Raw genomic sequence first — 17,255 nt, 5'->3', positions numbered from 1 at the left:
CCTGTGCAGCATCATAGGACATGCAGGTCTCCACGGATGGATGGCTGAGCATCCCCTGTGCAGCATCATAGGACATGCAGGTCTCCACGGATGGATGGCTGAGCATCAGGGTTGGGAACTTTGAGGTCCTAAGGGTAGGCCAGCAGGCTGGACACAGCATTCCTGAGGCAGAAGTTCTCCTCTGGGAAACCAGATTTTGCTCTTCAGGCCTTCCACTGATTAGATGAGCCCCACTACACCATCTAGGACAATCTTCTTTAAAGTCCAGTGATTGAAGTAGTCAGCCATATTCACATACCTTCATAGCAACACCTCGATTAGGGTTTGATGAAATGACTGGGTACCATAGGCTAGCCAAGTGGACACATAAAACTAACCTTCACAGTGATTAGTCTGTTAGTGTTAGCCTCTTAGTTCATTTCCCGACAGTATGTTTCTTCTCAAATTGGGCCAAATGGCTCCTGCAAAACAAAAAACCCTTTATATTCATTATCAGTGTAATGGGGTCTCGGGAGGAGAAAGTATCAACTTATGTCAGAATTGAGTATTTGCTCATCAGCGAAGAATACTCACTGCTCCACCCCTCCGCTCCCCTGCCCGCAACCTGTCTGCGACCCCACCAACCTCTGCTCCCTCACTCTGAGGACCCCCTACCTCTCTGAGCCCCCATCCTCTGCTCCCCACCCCCACCTCTCTGAGCCCCCACCTCTCCAACAGTCTCCCATCTAAGTCCCTCTCCTTCCCCACCCCTACCTCTCTAGGAGCCCCTCTCTACATCTCTGCCCCCACCTCTCTGAGATCCCTACCCTCCACTCCCCCACTGCCCTCTCTCTAATCCCCCACTTAAGAGACCTCCACCTAAGTCCCCCACCTAAGAACCCCAGCTTGATTCCTTGCACTCTCTTTGGATGCCTTCTGAGCTTCTAGGGACTTGTTTTGTGGCATCAGATAGTCCTATTTGTAACAGGTTTTATAACCTGTTTATAAACAAGTTGTACTTCTGCCTTTTCTGCTAACACAGTCTTCTTAGACACTGAAATTTATAAGGAAAGGTCCACTGTAGCCTACTGTTGATGGCTCTGGTGAACTCTTGATAAGATGACCCCACCGAGCCCCTTTGGCATTCACCCCTTGGAGGTATAACACCCTGCCCTTGAGTATGAGCTGGAGGGACAGCTTGTCTTAGACAACAGATGAGGGCACAGGTGGTGGGGTGTCACCTCCATGATCGAGCTACAAAGGATTGTGACTTCTTGCTAGCTGACTCAATTTGCCTGCTTGACCTGTACACACTGATGAAGCATAGAAGCTGCTCTCCTGAGGGGCCCACGGGGCAAGGAACTGAGGGCAGCTTCAAGCCAATAACCAAGAAGGAACGGAAGCCTTCAGTTCCACAGCCCATGAAGGACTGGACCCTCCTAACAACTACATGAGCTCAAAGCCCAATCCTTCCCCCGTGAAGCCTTGAAGTGACCTTACTCCAGCCAGCACCTTGATGACAGACTGAGTGACCCTGAGCAGATGACCCAGCGACGCTGTGTCCAGGCTCCTGACCCACAACAGAAACTGTGAGAGAGTGAATGTGTGTGGTTTTAAGTTGCTAAGCCTTAGGGGCATCTGTTCACAGCAACAGATAAATAACACACCAACCTAGCTCAAATGAAATACCCTTGGATTCACATCTCTTCCAAGCTCTTGGTCCTAAAGTGGCTCTGATTGTTAGTAAATGAAGGCTCCATGTCCCGAAGGTTAGATTTTGAAATCCTGTAACCAGGACTATAGGCAGAAAGGTCCAAGTACCATTCTTTTTCCTTTTCCTGAGGAAAGAAAATACTGGCAAGAGGAAGTCATTTTAATGCCTGCTCCCAGCCTACAGCCTGGCATCATTTGCCTTGCAGCACTGATGGTCTTGGTGGCCATCAGTCTGGCCCAGCCTGGGGTTGTGGCCCTCTGCTGTGGAATGTCATTAGTGCTTGCCTGGGCCTCCAGCCAAACTTGGTTGGCAAGAGTCATGTCCAGTCTTTCAAGGATAGTTTGGGGGCTGTTTTCTGTGTATTTACAGACCTGCGGAGCAGGGTGGGTGATGGCTAAAGGAATATCAGCAGTGAGAGATGCAGGTTGCAGGCGTGGGGGAGGGTGTGTGTGTGTGAATTGAGTGTTTATGTACTGAGGGGTAGAGCTAGGGATGAAGTCAGGACTGAAAATGAGAAGATAATAAATGAACCAGGGGATTTAGGGGGTCATTTTGGTTCAAAGGTTAGCCTAATGATGCTAACATTGCTCAGATTCTATCAGTGGTATGTACACAGAGTTTGGACACGGGGGCAAAGCTTCAGAGAAGGAAGACATTGTGGAGTACCAATACCAAAACCTCCCGAACAGTGGTCCTCAATTCTGTATGAACCAGTGGAGGTGGCTTAAAAACAGATTCCCAGAGATTCTAATTCAGCAGGTCACGGGTAGGGCAACACTCAGTCTTTAACAAGTATCACAGTTCATTCTGAGGTGGCTGGGTCCATACAACAGCTGTATAATATGGTCAGTTGGGGTCTTAAAAACTGGAAATGCCCTGCCAGCACCTGCCTGGAAAGTTCCCCAGGCATTTTACTAAGAGCTCTGTCACCTATAAAAGTTTGCTGTGGTGTGAAGAGGCTGACTTCTGTTCTAAATAACCAATGAGTGACTGGTATGATCTCATGTGTTTTGGTGTTTGTGGGGCTTGGGAACATATCTGAGAGCTATCAGCCCTGAAACTGCAGAGCATGGAGCACCGGACCCACTTCCACCAGGCTTGCAAAAGGCACTTGTTAAAATTTTAGGTATTTTTTGAGCTGCTGGCTCAACACAGCCATCATTAAAAATTACATTGTATAAACTTATATTTAAGTAGCTTAAAACTGTCATAAGTACTCAAAACATCACATGGTAATTATTTTACTATATTTTACTATCATGTGTGCTCTTGATTTTATTTTTGTCTGTTGTATCTGTTTGGTGGAAATACTATAGACAGGGAAATTGGCAAAGGCTACAAGTTAGCTGCCCACTCTCTTTTTGAGAGCTGGTTGATAAACATTTGCCAGCACATCCCTATTGTCCTTAGTGAAAAAACCAGGAGTGGTACCCACAGCAGAGGAAAGTCATGAATGAACTAGCTGAAAGGTAGAAAAAACCTTGTAAAGTCCACTCAGAGCAGTAGTGAGGATGGAGGTGTCATTGCTTGATCCTGTTTTTTGGAACCCCCACACCCTCCAAATTCCTACAGAATTTAAGAACATCTGCAGGTCCAAATGGTGGGTGGTAGGAAGCAACTTTGGAGAAGGTTCAGAATTCTATCCTGACCTGGCAACCGAACGTTTCTCTTGCCAGGAGATGAGATCAGTCAAGGGTGCCATCTAGTGCCCAGAAACAGACTGGCTCCTGAGAGAAACGAGTTTGCTTGATTTTGTTGCCCTTTACTGCCTGCCGCTCTGACTCATTGTGATCTCATGTTGAACTCAACAAACCATTGCCTACTTATATACCATCTTTACTGAAGCCCTGGAGACTGACTGGTAGCTGTCTCTTCCGCTTTTCTTTTCCTTCCACTCCCACTACTTTTGGAGTCTGTCTTTTAGATATTTTCACAGAAAAATGGTGAAAGAACAGGCCTGTTTATTACTTCCCAGTGATGTGTTAAACAATTTGAAACAAAAATAATTATGGTTGAGATCTTATAGCTGGTGCGTTCTCCAGAAATGGGAGTAAAATCCCATGATTCCTAGTTCCTTCTTGACTTACTTTGCATAGGAGGGATACCTTCAATACAGTTTGCACTAACCTTTGGTCTCTTTGTAACTGGTCTGAGTAGAAATGAAGGAGCTTTATGAATAGCTAACTGACCTCACACTGTAGTTCCACATTGATAGTTTCTGTCTTCTGATTAGGATAAATTTCCTGGGTTCTGATCTTTTGCTTGGCTGCTGATGGAAAAGTTGGAGGTTTGAATCTGACCCAGAAGTACCTAAATCGTCTATGTGGGCTACATCTGACCATTTATGTCTATGGTCATGGAAGGGTCCCGGAAGGTTCTAATAAAGTCCAAACACTGACATTGAGTTGATTCTGACTCACAGTGACCCTATATAGGGTTTCCAAGAATGTAAATCTTTATGGGCATATACAGCCTCTTCTTTCTCCTGCAGAGTGGCTGGTGGGCTTGAATTACTTCAGTTTAAACCCAGCAGCTGCTCCTCAGAAACCCTATACAGGGTTACTGAATCAGACTGCACTCAACAGCACTTAACGTTAACCTTGTGGTTAATAACCCAAGGCGTATTCCACATGCTGTGTCACCACGAATTGAGACCAGTTTAGCATATGACATGGAAAATGACAGCTTCTGACATTTAAGGCTTTATATTGTTAAGTGCTGTAAGTTTTGACTCCTAGCAACCCTGTATAGGGTTTCCAAGGAGCAGATGGTGGGTTTGAATCGACAACCTTGTGGTTAGCAGTCCAGTGCTGATCCTACAGTGCTAGCCCAGGGCTGCATCAGGTGATTAAATCCCTCCTTTCATTTGCTGAGAGCTGCCTGTTAACCTCAGACCCACTACAGAATTCCACATGTCCTTATGAAAGCTGCTCCAGAGGTGGTCTACTGTTGCCTGAGCAACCCACCCGGAGGCACCAACTAGAGCCCAGGTCTTCTGGCCCTGGTGAGAGCCTCCCTCACTCCAGCAGACTGTCAGGCTTTATTTAAAAGAACAAGACCCACTCTTTGGTAACAAAATGGAAATCTGTGATAATGCTTTAATGCAGCTTCAATTAGGGATCATCTTGGCTATTTCTGAAAACAACCATCACCACTCTCGGAGTCAAAAACAACTACAACACGGACTTAAAAACCAAGCCATTTAATTGTGTCTTTCACGGTAAACAATACACGGAGCTGGAACCCAAGCCCTGAGAATGGCCGAGCTACAGGTCCACAGTCCTGTGGTGCAGTATCTCAGCGCAGGGGGCAGAACTCGAGGTGTTATGCAGCAGAGCACTTACGGAATTCATGCATTCCACTGAGCAACTTTGTAAACTGCCAGAAACAAACTTGGAAAATGCAATTCCTGGTTTTATAAGACTGTGAAGTACCAGGTTTGATGTGTACTCCCCCTCACTCTTCTCACACAATCTTTAGCCGGAGCCGACAATCATTTCCCCAACTTCTACCCGCCTTAGCTGCAGTCTAGTTATGAGATCAGTCCCTCTCTCGGTTCCCTTCTGTGTAAGGCCACAGCCAGTGACCGGAGGCAGAGAGCTCTCATCAATACAGCTTTTCAACAAGCACTTAAAAGTGAAAACAACCCTCTAGCAGCACACTGATTTCATTTATAAGATTTTAATTTACAAATTTAAAAACGCTACATGTTTCATTTTTTCTCCTTTTTCTCTTCTTTCTTTACATCACTCTTTTCCTTCTCTTTCTCTTTGTCATCTTTCCTATCCTTTTTGCTCTCTTCTTTTTCCTGCCCTTCTTTCTTCTCTGCATCCCGGTTGGCAATCTTGTTGTTGATGAGGTTGTGTAGGGCTATCACAGAGCGGATCAGTGAGGCCAAGTACACCACCACCATCTGGTCATTGGTCTTCAGGTAGAAGGCCTTGACGAACTCCTGCAGGCTGACGTCCGGCAGCAAGTTGAAGACGTCTTGCAGCTGGTAGATGATCTGGTGGTTGATGGGCAACTTGCCCGTGGCCACTTTCTCCAGGTAGCTCCTAATATCCAGAAGCTTGGAGTTCAGTCCCTTCAAACCATGGACCTGGTTTGTGATCCGCTGGGAAAGAGTACCCACTGTAGTATCCTTGATGTCTCTGCAATACCCACAACAAGAAAATTAGTAAATCACGTAGGCTCTCACATTCTAAGACAACACCCAGCCTTTTGGAGAAGAACAAGTTTCAAAAGAAAAGTGCTGTTTCTTCTAAATTTGATAAAAGATTTGGGTACAAATTGCCTTAATTTGTTTTCATGTGGGGGTACATTGTAGCATGATAGGTTATCTTCCTCATATTTTTCTAGAGATGATCATAGCAGAGTTAAAATGAAACCACTTTCACTAAAAACAAACAAAACAAACAACCCCCACAAGGTAAAGGTTTCAGTTGTCGATCACTAAATTCCTATGTGCTGATTACAGCAACGCTTTGTACTGACTTTCCCGCTCCTAAAAGCACTGCTGAAGTCAGCTGTTGGGAGCTTCAATCAGCCAGCAGTCAGTTTTAGAGCGGAAGGGAGCCCTATTTGACAGAGAGTCTCTGCAGAGGACACACAACTGCAAGAGCCTGCGCCTGTGTTTGTTTACTTCACACCTCTGTTCTTTTCACAGCCAACATCACTTTCTGAGCAAGTTAAGCTACCCACACAAAGTTATAAAATCTTAAGACCCGTTAGAGGTTAGTTCACGGTCGTTTCATTTCATAGTTAAGAAAACAATGCCCCAGAAAGGGCAGTAATTTGCTTGGAATCAGAGACTTGTTACTGGGCCACAAGGAGGGCTCGGGTCCCTGACACATGTGCTCCCTGACACCAGCAGCCTCTCGAGCTGAGAGCGCTGTGGGCAGTCCTGCAGCTGCACTGAGGTCTCACCGTAACAAGTGTTCAACTCCAACTTCCTCAGCCTCCTCTGCTCCAATCTCACTGGTGACGTGCTCGAACGTTTTTGAAGTTGGAGTTCCATCCTGGGAGAGGAAGCGTAACTAGTTATTTACTGATACTATCGCCCCGCCCCCCCTTCCTCTTCATACACCTTCAAGTCAGATCATTTTCATGGGTACACAGGTAAGAATTGCGCATGGCAAAGGTGGGCAAAGCATGTTTTTCAAGTTTTCTAAACTAAAACCCCGGCAGCTCTGCCTAGTGACAGGGTTAGCTTATTTGTATGTTGGAGCAGCCACAAAATTGTTTTCTGACACTGGGCCTGACACTCAGGGAAGTCTTGGTTAGGGTGATTTTTGAAGTGTATGTTGTTTCATGCTGAGTCTGCTCCAACTCACAGTCACCCTGTTGAGGATTTCCAAGGAGTGGCTAGTGGGTTTGAACCACCAACCTTGTGGTGAGCAGTTCAGTGCTTAGCTTACATACAGTCTAAAACAGTCATCATACAACATATTTTAGGCAATTTTGTGCTAAAAAACATAACCATATCACCCTCTGTTGTCCCTTGGATCAGATGATACCAGAGCACCTGGCTTTAGAGAAGCTGGCTTTCTGATGGTGGGAAGTCTTCACAGGCTCACCTCATGACTTCAGGTGGGCCTTGGGAAGTTGTCTATGAGACCTAGTGTTGAAAAGGCCATGCCTCCCATCCAAAGCTGTAGCATGTCACAGACTTTGCAGCCACACTGCCTGGGCTTCATAACTGGTCAAGTCCCGAACTCACTCTAGGTGCTGTAAAGGCTGTTTTATTATGGATCACGTGAATCCTACAAATGACAGCTTCCTGTTCGCTTCCAAGGCTAGGAAGGACAAAGCTTAGCAACCTTGTAGAATTTCACAGCATGCCTTTTCATCTACTAATAATGCTTTTCTGGTTTTCTAACACCATCTTGACTGTTCCTCCAGTTTCTATTTAAAACTATCTTGCTGCATTGTAGTGTGTGTGTGCATGTGTATGTTGTGTGTAGTAGCCTCAGATCCCTTTTGGCGGGAGGCAGGGTAAAAGTTACCTTAAAAATAACAGTGCCAAGATCAGGGATAAAAGTCAGAAGTGGGCAATAAGTTTAAATCTAGTAAAGCAAAAAGGAACAGGAGGTAAAAATTGTAGGGCGCTAACCTAAAGTATGGAGTCCTGGTATGGTGCTGTGGGTTAATGTAATGGACTGCAAAGTTGGTTTGAACAACAAGGTCAGTGGTTCAAAGCTCCTTGCTCACCAGCTGCTCCTCAGAAACCCTACACAGGGTCGCTATGGGTGAAAACTGATTTGACAGCACTAAAAAGAACCCGAAGTGTCTTTTCCAGATTTTAAGACTGAATACTCTGCGTCTGTAAATCCAAAAACTTTAATCTGTCCTTCCAGCTCTTGACTTTGGAAATTCAAGATCAAGTTCTTTGGTAGACACTGAAAGTGTAAATATTTTAAGATCACAGTAAAACACACCACATTTTGACATCAAGTCTCATGAAGAGCTTGAGTTCAATTTTGCTGGAAGCAGAGAAACTATTCTTTTGCACTTCGTCACTCAGATGCCAGAAGTGCCTGATAACAAGGCATACAGCAGACACTGGGGGCTGTGGAGCCCGGCATTCCAGTGTCAGGTGATCAATCACAGCTGGTCTTGCCATCTAGTTCTTGCCAGTTCTGACTCATTCAAAGGGAAATGTGATCGAGTCTATGGTGGTGGTTGTGTGCTGTCCAGGCAATTCCAACTCCGAGCAACCCTGCGTGGGGTTTCCGAGGCTGTAAATCTTCACAGGAGCAGAAAGCCTCATCTTTCTCCCATGGAGCGACGGGCATGTTTGAACTGCTGACCTTGCGGTTAGCAGTTCAGCTTATAATTCACTATGCTACTGTAATGTAGTTGAGTCGGTTCAGATTCACAGCAACCCTGTATAGGGTTTCTGAGACTATATCTTTGAGGGCGCAGAAAGCTTCTTCCTTCTTTTGTGGACCTTGTGGTTAGTAATCCAATGTTTATCGTATGGAGCTACTGTGCTCCCCAACTGCACTTGTTAAGTGCTGTTGAGTCGGTTCCAACCCATAGTGACCCTGTATAGGGTTTCCAAGGAGCGGTTGGTGAAATTGAACCGCTAACCTTGCGATTCAAACCAACTCAGTAGTCCAGTGCATTAACCCACAGTGCCAATAGGTAAAGAAAATATTCAAAAACTAGAAAGAAAAATATGAGCAAAAACCACTGAGAGAAACCAACAAGTTTCTGCTTTAGAGAAAGGATTTGCTAACTTGAAAATGGAAAAAAACCCACCCTCCATTAAGCAGCAAATCCAATCTCTTGGGCTCATGGCAAAATGACTTACATCATGAACTTCTTCCACTGAAATATATGCTTCTGTGGGCAGCCCCAGGTCCTTTGGCTTCACATCAATAATGACCAATACCTGGCAGAGAAACACATCTTAGCAAAGCATCCCAGAGCCAGTGCATGACAGGGAAATCACGGCCATTCTTCTCAGGGTTACGAGTCTATTCAATTAGAAATGAGCCCCAGGATTGCCAGCAAAAGTGAATTTACATTTCGTATGCTCTGCTCTTCGCCCCCTTCACTGGCATGCTGAGCAGTGGTACTGGGGGTTGTAATTCAGTACAAGGATCGTGAAGTCCAGTCAGCCAGTGTTTCCAACTCAGCCTTACCACTCACCAGACCTACTAACTATTGTGAGCCCCACTGTTCTCATTTCTACAGAACAGGGAGCTGTTATTCAGAGGATTAAGTAAATTAACTCATATACCTGGCACTTGGCAGGTGTGTTAACTATTACTTACGATAACCATTAGGTCATAGGAAATTACACAGAACATTACAATACAATAAATTACAATACAATACAATACAATAAGTAATACAATAAATTTATGGAGGGGGAAAGCTGTGAAATGATTTGCTACCCAAGGTACTCTCTGTTTGAGTAAGATAGCAAAGACTCTGGGCCATGGGTTTTGAAAACATCACTTACTGAATTAGGGCAGTATCTTTTCATGAGCTCATTGATGGCAATATCATTCTTGTGTAGTTTAGGACCTGTGTGATACCATCCAACTATTCTTTCCCTGGCTGCGAAAGAAAAAATTAGTATGTTTGAATTGTTCCATGAAAATCTCTATACTCCCCCCAAAAGGCTAAGAATGTTGATAGTTACAACCTTCACACTTTCAACAAGTCTTAGGTATCTATTTTAAACCCTGACATACTTGGATCATCTTAAACTCAAAAACAATTCTTAAAATATAAGCAGCGTGGGAAATCTAGAGACAACCAAGTCCCAGACTAGTTTAGGAGACCAGTCAAACATTAAGCAACTAGAGAGCAATTCTAAGGCAATTCCAACGAAGTTCATGTTACACAAACTGTTATCAATGAGTGTTGAGGGAATAAACATTTCCAAAGCAATGCAGTTGGGGTAATGAAATAAAATGAAAATTATATGCACGACCAAGAAATATCCACTCTGGTGATACTAAAGCTCTAGGGGTGGGTGGATTTTATTTGCTTTTTCTCTGTTTCTCTGCGACAAACGGAAGGCTGCCCTCTTCCTTCCCACACCTAGGCAACCTATCTGGCTTTCAAATTGTTACTCTAGTTTCTCATTTGTTCTACTGAATTCCTCTACTACCATTGTTGTTAAGTGCCTCTGAGTTGGTTCTGACTCAGTGATCCTGTGTAGGGTCTCCAAGGAGCAGCTGGTGAACTTGAACTGCTGACCTTGTGGTTCAAACGACCTTATGGTCCAGCACATTATCCTGCAGTGACTTTACTTTTATGTCTGGTGGTTGTGCCATGGAGAGTTGGTTCGGACTCATAGGGTTTCCAAGGTTGTAAATCTTTATGGGAGCAGAAAGCCTCATCCTTCTCCTGTGGAACCGCTGGTAGTTTCAAACTGCTGACCTTGAGGTTAGCAGCCTGACTCACAACCACTACACTACCAGAGCTCCTTAAGTAAAAAGGCCTTTTATAATTAAACTAAGAAAAGGGCATGATTAAAAAAAAATTCACACACAAACACAAATCAATGTCATTCATTAACATCTGAGAAAACTGACTTACCATTGACCTTCTTAAACATTCCATACATGTTTTCTAAATAATCATGGTCTAGAAACCAGACAGAATCATCCTTGTCATCTTCATCAAAAGGGACTGAAGAGGGGGAAAAGTACAAGATTTCGTTTAGAGCACTACACAGAAATCTAGAGCAGAGGTGACAGCAGCAGGAGGCTCCCAGCCTGATCCCCAGCACTGATGGGTCTGGTAGCCCCTTATTTAAAGAGGACAAATGCGCTTCAGTTTGCTTTAAGTTCCGTCACTTCCAAAAGCTCCCATTTGGCAATTTACGCTACTAGCTGATCTTTTTAGATACTAGAATTAGTGACTCCTAGTCGGGAGAGCACCTGAGCATTGATTTTGTTCTTTGCTGTTGTGGCTTTCATTATACAACACATGGATACAGATTCATGGCAAGGAGTAAAAGACCAGTGACCTCCATATTGCCCCTCACCTTACCTCTAACATTAATCCATAGTTTAGTGCAGGGATTGACTATGTACAGTGCTGGGTATTTTTATAAATAAAGTTTTATTGGTGTGTATCCACACTCATTAATGCATGTACTGCCTATGACTGCTTTCCTGCTACAACAAATCTATAGTTACTATTTGATGTAGTGAGTAGCTTCTAGGCCCCCAAATCCCAGGCGTTAATGAAAAAGAATTCAGAAAAGTTTTGTTTCTTTAAAAATTACCATTTTAACCAAGCTTAGAAAAATGTAAAATTTATCTTTTACCTGCAAAACTGTTTGATACATCGAGTACTTTCTTTTGCCATGATCCCAAAAGCACACCAACAACACGCTTCTGGTTTCCAACTTTGCCTATTCTGAATGAGAAAACAGATGGTCAGTCTGGATAGGCACACACAGATATGCAGACTCAACAATATCAATGGGAAAGATTAGTGGTATAGGTAGAAATCTGTCAGTTTACCTGGGAACAAATCCTACTAGACAAATAGACTAGTTATTAATATGAAATACTAATACGACAAGCACAATTTATGATGTCTAAGTTACAATGATCCTTTTGGTACATCTTCTTGTTGTTAATGATGCTGTCGAATTGATTCCGACTCATAGCGACCCTGTAGAGAGTTTCCAAGTGGTGATGCTGAACTGCCGACCTTCTGGTCCAGCGCCACAATCTCACTGTCAGTAAAATGTACCACATACAACGTTGCAGTATATAATCTGTTGATGCTATTCTCAGATGTTCAAGAATGGGATTTATAAGGATTCTGGTAACAAATGGCAACAGTAATGGGAAAAAAAAAAAGAAACAAGTATTGAACTCAAACCAGAACTGATACATGATGTAGTTGTCAGAATGGAACCCTCATAGCTGGGCACGACATGGAATTCAAAAGCATGCGCCCCCAAAACCAGTACAACTGCTTTCTAAATCTCGTACTACTGAAACGAGCATTTCGTTGTGAGCTAAATCTATCTGGCGAAAATTGTGACGCTGGCGCAGGACCGGGCACTGTTGGGCACAGGGTCACTATGAGTTGGTACCAACCTAATGGCACTTAACACTAAAAGCAACAACGAATACATATGGAGTCCTGGTGTGGCTCTGCAGGGTAAGCACTACTGCCAATCACTGGGTCGATGGTGCAAACCCCCCTTTCAGCCGCTTTCAGTAAGCCTTAGACAGGGTTGCTATGAGTCAAACTGACTCACAGCACCTACCAAAACAAATATGTATGAGGGGGCGTCACAAATTTCCTGGAAAATGGATTAAAATGGAATTTTTCTTGAACTTTGTGAAGCCCCCAAGTATATACATGCGAAGTGTTGGTGAGGTACTATAGGATAAGCACTTAGCTACTCCTTGGAAACCCTATCAGGGTCACTATGAGTCATAACCGACTTGACAATATTTAACACCAACAAAATACATATATATGTAATAAGCAACTCTGGTAGTGTAGTGACTAAATTTGACAGGCTGGCGTTTCAAACATACCTGAGCAAGATTTGGTAGTCTGTTTGGGTAAATACAGTTGTTCAATGTTGGGTCAGTTCTGACTCCTAGCAACCTGTAGTGGGTTTCTGAAGAGCGGCTGGTGAGCTTCAACCACTGACGTTGCAGTTCAGTGCTTATCCTACAACACCACACCAGGTGTGGAACCCCAACTTCTACTGTCCTATATGGTCACTAAGAGTCAGAATCGAATGGACAGCCATGGTTTGGGGTTTTTACATAGAACATTCGCCATTTCCACATTTTTACATGCACAATTCAGTGATATAATTATGTCCATCAAGTGACACTATCACTACTGTTCATTTCCAGAGCTGTCTATCACTCTTAACAGAAGCTCAGCACACTGGCACTTTTACTCATCACTGACTGCAAAGTAATTAATACGTGCTTTGAAAAAATTCAAATTTTATAGACATTTAAAACAGAGAAAAGGAGAAGCCTCCTGAGCTTAAGAGTTTTAAAGTGCTATTTAATTAAAGTGTGAAACACACATTTAAGGTGCAGGATCACATTTAGCTTTAATTTTTGCCTTTACAGTTTTTCTTTCTCCTTTAAACCTTCCCAACTTTTATATTCTCGGATCTTTTCAGTGATAAAGATACTAGAAGAGAAGCAGACTGTGGCCTGGCTTCAGGGTTGCCATACCGATCAACATCTATTCCATGTCTGGACGTAGCTCAGTAAGATTCCGACCTCCCAGCACTACCTGTCATGTACGGCCTCTGTGCCTAATTAGTCATAAGGGTGAGCTGGTAACTAACCACACTCAAAAGGGTGGATGAGTGAGCAAGATTTATACTTCAACATTCCCACTGAGTATCTGAGACCTCTGTGATTTTCTCCTAAGGAGTTGGGAGTGTTTCACTTATAACAGTCTCATTACAACGGTCTTCAATTTTCCTGTAACCACAACAAAGTAGGGACACAGGCACAAGATCTCAGAAGAAAGACAAAAGCTAACTGTGAAATGTACATTTTCTTATAGTTGCTGGTTTTTCATGTTATGTGCCTTTAAGTCAGTTCTGACTCACAGTTACCCTGTATAGGGTCTCCAAAGGAGTTCTGGTATAACTTAGTGGTTATGAATCAGGCTGCTAACCTCAGGGTCAGCAGTTCGAAACTACCAGGTGTTCCGCGGAAGATGAGGTTTTCTGCTCCCGTAAAGATTTACAACCTCGGAAACCCTGTACAGGGTCGCTATGAGTCGGAACCGACTCCATGGCACATACCCACCACTATAGGGTTTCCAAGGATCGGCTGGTGGATTTGAACTGCCAATCTTGTGGTTAGCAGTCCAGTGCTGATCCTAGAGCACCACACTGCTTAAACTGTAACATTTTCCTTAATATATACTTGGGTAAATTTATAAAATGCTTACTAGTTATAGATCAAACAAAGTTAAGGACTTTGAAGCTCATGGTGCGGCTCCTACACAGCACTGGCCCCTCAACTAGAGACCTCATGGTCCAGCTGAGGAGTGAGTGAGTGGCTCATTAGGGTGTGGAACCTCCCCAACCATTCTTCTTTCCTCTCCCATCTCCATGTGATAGTATGACAGGAATGGAGGAGGGCACTTCTGCGAAGCTTAAGGTTGGTCCGGAAGACCCCAAGCCCGTGGAGTTTTGAGTTTGTTTCTGGCTGGGGTTGAGTCGGGAATTGTACCAAGGAAGTTGCAGAATGGGCCCTTGGCAACTCTGACTGTACAGATCCTCCCAACTGGGCTTCCACACTCAGTTCAAGTAATTATCTTGTAAAACTAACGAACACGTCTAGCCGGATAAGCTGCTGGAAAACAAGGGATGGCGGAAGTACACCTTCAAAAATCTAGCCTTTCAGAGGATCTGTGAGATTTCGTATCCTCGTCATTAATGCCAAAATCCCCAATCGGGCTCATTTTTTAAAAGAAAAACGCGACAAACCAGATTACCACTTAGAAACTGTCATAGATTAAAAAGAAAAAAAATCGGAAGCCTTTCATGGCGCTGAGACTAGAATTTCGGTGACAGGCTGAGAGGCAGAAGCGCGAGTCTGAGGCGCTTTCCTTCGACACGATTTTTTTTTGTGTGAAAATGGGCCAAGTGACAGATGGGGACGAGGTGTGGGAGGATCAGGGCCACCACAAGCTCGGCCTCCACCTCCCATATTCTGGAATCATACACACTGCGGTAAAAGGAACGAGGAAGCCAGGCGCCGGTGTGGGGTGAATGGGACAGGGATGATGCTGGGGGCTCCCGCTACGGAAGTCGGGCCGCCCCAGCTCCATCAGCGCCCCCAGCGCGACCGCATTCGCCGCGCCGACCCCAGCGTGCTTGTGACTCAGCAGCTGCGGCCCCTCCGGCCCCGCCAGGCCGCCCCGCGTCGCCCGCTCACCGGTTGAAGTGATCCACCACACTGAGAAGAACCAGGGGGTGGACGACCACCTTCTGCACCGCCAGCTCCGGCATCACGACACAGCCCGACTGCCAGGCCCAGCTATCTGAGACCCGTGAACACCGGCAGCAGTAGCCGCGGATCTTCCAGGCCTGGCTCCTCCTCTTCCGGCTCCGCCGCCCCGCGCGGGACCCATTTTCCGCTCCCAGAGTTCTTGGCGCGCGATGCCCTCAAAGGCGCTCCGGCTGCCATCTTGAGGTAGGGAAACCAAGAGGGAAAACAAAATAAAACAAAACAAACACTGCTGTGGAGTTGATTGGCTTCGTAGCTACCCTAAAGACTAGAATAGAACTGTTTTATAGAGTTCCGAGGCTACAGAATTGGATTTTCCACATTTTCCTCTTGCATAACTGCTGGTGGGCTTGAACTGCTAACCTTTCCCTTAGTTTAGCTACTATGTCAGAAAGGTTCCTGGAGGAGGAAAACGCCCATCCAATTCACTGCCATCAAATGGATGCCGACTCAAAGTGATCCTATATAGGATTTGTCATTATTGTTAGTGACTTCAAGTAGGTTTTGATTCCGAGACTCTGTATAGGGTTTCCAAAGAGCAGCTGGTGGGTTTGAATTGTCGACTTTGGGGTTCCAAGTCCAGCGCTTTAAGTGCCACACCAGAAGTTCTACCAAGGATCAGACTGGGATAAATCAGCCAGTGGGAAAGTGACTTTAAAGTAGGTCCTCTGTTCGAGCCCACCATCTGCTCTGCGGGAGAAGAATGAGGCTTTCTGCATGAAAGCTTCAGCAGGCGGATAGAGGGTCGCTGTAACTCCCGGGCGCTTAGCAATAGGAAGCATATTAAAGAATCCATATCCTCTCTCTGCAACGTGACTCTCTTCAGGTTTTCTGCTGTATCCATGAGAAACTACTCTAGGAAGTACTCAAAGACTACAGCCTTCAGTCTGGAATACACCTCAATATATAAAAAATGAAAATCCTCACAACTGGACCAAAAAACAATATCAGAAACAGAAAAGGCTGAAGTTTTCTTTGTACAAGGATTCACAGTCAGCATCCATGCTGTTGCTGTTAAGTGCCGTTGAGTCGGTTCCGACCCATAGCGACCCTGTACAGGGTTTCCGAGGGTGTAAATCTTTACGGGAGTAGAAAGCCTCATCTTTCTCCCGCGGAGCGGCTGGTAGTTTCGAACCGCTTGACCTTAAGGTTTGCAGCCCGATTCGTAACCATTACGCTAGAAGTCAAGAAATCTATCAACAAACCACTGCCTTAAAAGACCTTGAAAGTGTTAAAAAGCAAAAGCCAAATCGCTTTGAGGACTAAGGTGAACCGGCCCACAGCCATGTGTTTTCAGTCACCTCATCTGAGTGTGAAAGTTGAACTATGAATCAGGAAGGTTGAAGAAGAAAGTGAAGTTAATTTTTGGTGTTAGTGAAGAATATTGAATATATGATCTTGATGACACATGATCCAATAGTGTTTCTTTCTGTTGTGTATGAGGTCCCTGGGAGTCCAGGCCTACTAACCACACCTAACAACATTAACTCATTATTATTCATAACTATCAAAAAAGACGTTCAGGGTTATTTTGTTAAACACAGGTTCTGCTGGTGCAGATCTAGGGTGGGACCTATATTTTAATAAGCATTCAGGTGACACCAACACTGTGTTAACATGGTTTATAACAAACAACCCTATGAGGTAGGTACTTTTCTTGTTTTACAAGTGATAGTTGTTCAAATGTGACTTTCTTAGCGGGCTTTTCTGGACCACTTTGTTTCAGATTTTATTTATTGGTGCAGTGGTGAAGATTTTTGTTTTGTTTACATTAAGGTGCAAGCCATACTGAAGGCTATGGTCTTTGATCTTTATCAGTAAATATTTTAAGTCGACTTTGTTTTCAGCAAGCCAAGTTGTGTCACTGGCATAACACAGGTTATTCATGAGTCTTCCTACAATCCTGATGCCATGCTCTTCTTCATGTAATCCAGTTGCTTGGATTATTGCTCAGCATACAGATTGATAATTCAAAACCAGCTGCAACAATACCTTGATAAAGAGCAGTCAGAGGTTTAAGCCAGACTCAGACAATGACTTCAGATGGATTTTGCCTGAAAACAATA

The 17,255-nt window shown here is 44.4% G+C and overlaps 1 protein-coding gene across 1 annotated transcript; it reads right to left on the bottom strand.

Annotated features, from left to right (window-relative positions):
* Positions 1-5,363: 5,363 nt before the first annotated feature.
* On the bottom strand, positions 5,364-15,293 carry LOC102829295 (26S proteasome non-ATPase regulatory subunit 7-like). Its single transcript, XM_006860201.1, has 7 exons — positions 15,118-15,293; positions 11,490-11,581; positions 10,754-10,846; positions 9,666-9,763; positions 9,009-9,089; positions 6,620-6,711; positions 5,364-5,844 (listed from the first exon to the last, which is right to left on the bottom strand). The coding sequence occupies exons 1-7, from the start codon at positions 15,189-15,191 to the stop codon at positions 5,406-5,408; spliced, it is 969 nt and encodes a 322-aa protein (XP_006860263.1). The 5' UTR covers positions 15,192-15,293; the 3' UTR covers positions 5,364-5,405.
* Between the last annotated feature and the right edge of the window lie 1,962 nt (positions 15,294-17,255).

Source organism: Chrysochloris asiatica, unplaced genomic scaffold, assembly GCF_000296735.1.
Source record: "Chrysochloris asiatica unplaced genomic scaffold, ChrAsi1.0 scaffold00037, whole genome shotgun sequence".
Taxonomy (NCBI): Eukaryota; Metazoa; Chordata; class Mammalia; order Afrosoricida; family Chrysochloridae; genus Chrysochloris; species Chrysochloris asiatica.
Note: the sequence above shows the minus strand (reverse complement) of the source record. Positions and strands in the feature narration are given on the sequence as shown.

Excerpts from the sequence above, each read along its gene's own strand:
- LOC102829295 (XM_006860201.1), bottom strand. The coding sequence starts at position 15,191 with ATGCCGGAGCTGGCGGTGCAGAAGGTGGTCGTCCACCCCCTGGTTCTT. Across the intron at positions 11,582-15,117 it reads GTGGTGGATCACTTCAACCG|AATAGGCAAAGTTGGAAACC; the intron begins GTGAGCGGGCGA and ends TTTCTCATTCAG. Across the intron at positions 9,764-10,753 it reads AATGTTTAAGAAGGTCAATG|CCAGGGAAAGAATAGTTGGA; the intron begins GTAAGTCAGTTT and ends TTTCTTTCGCAG.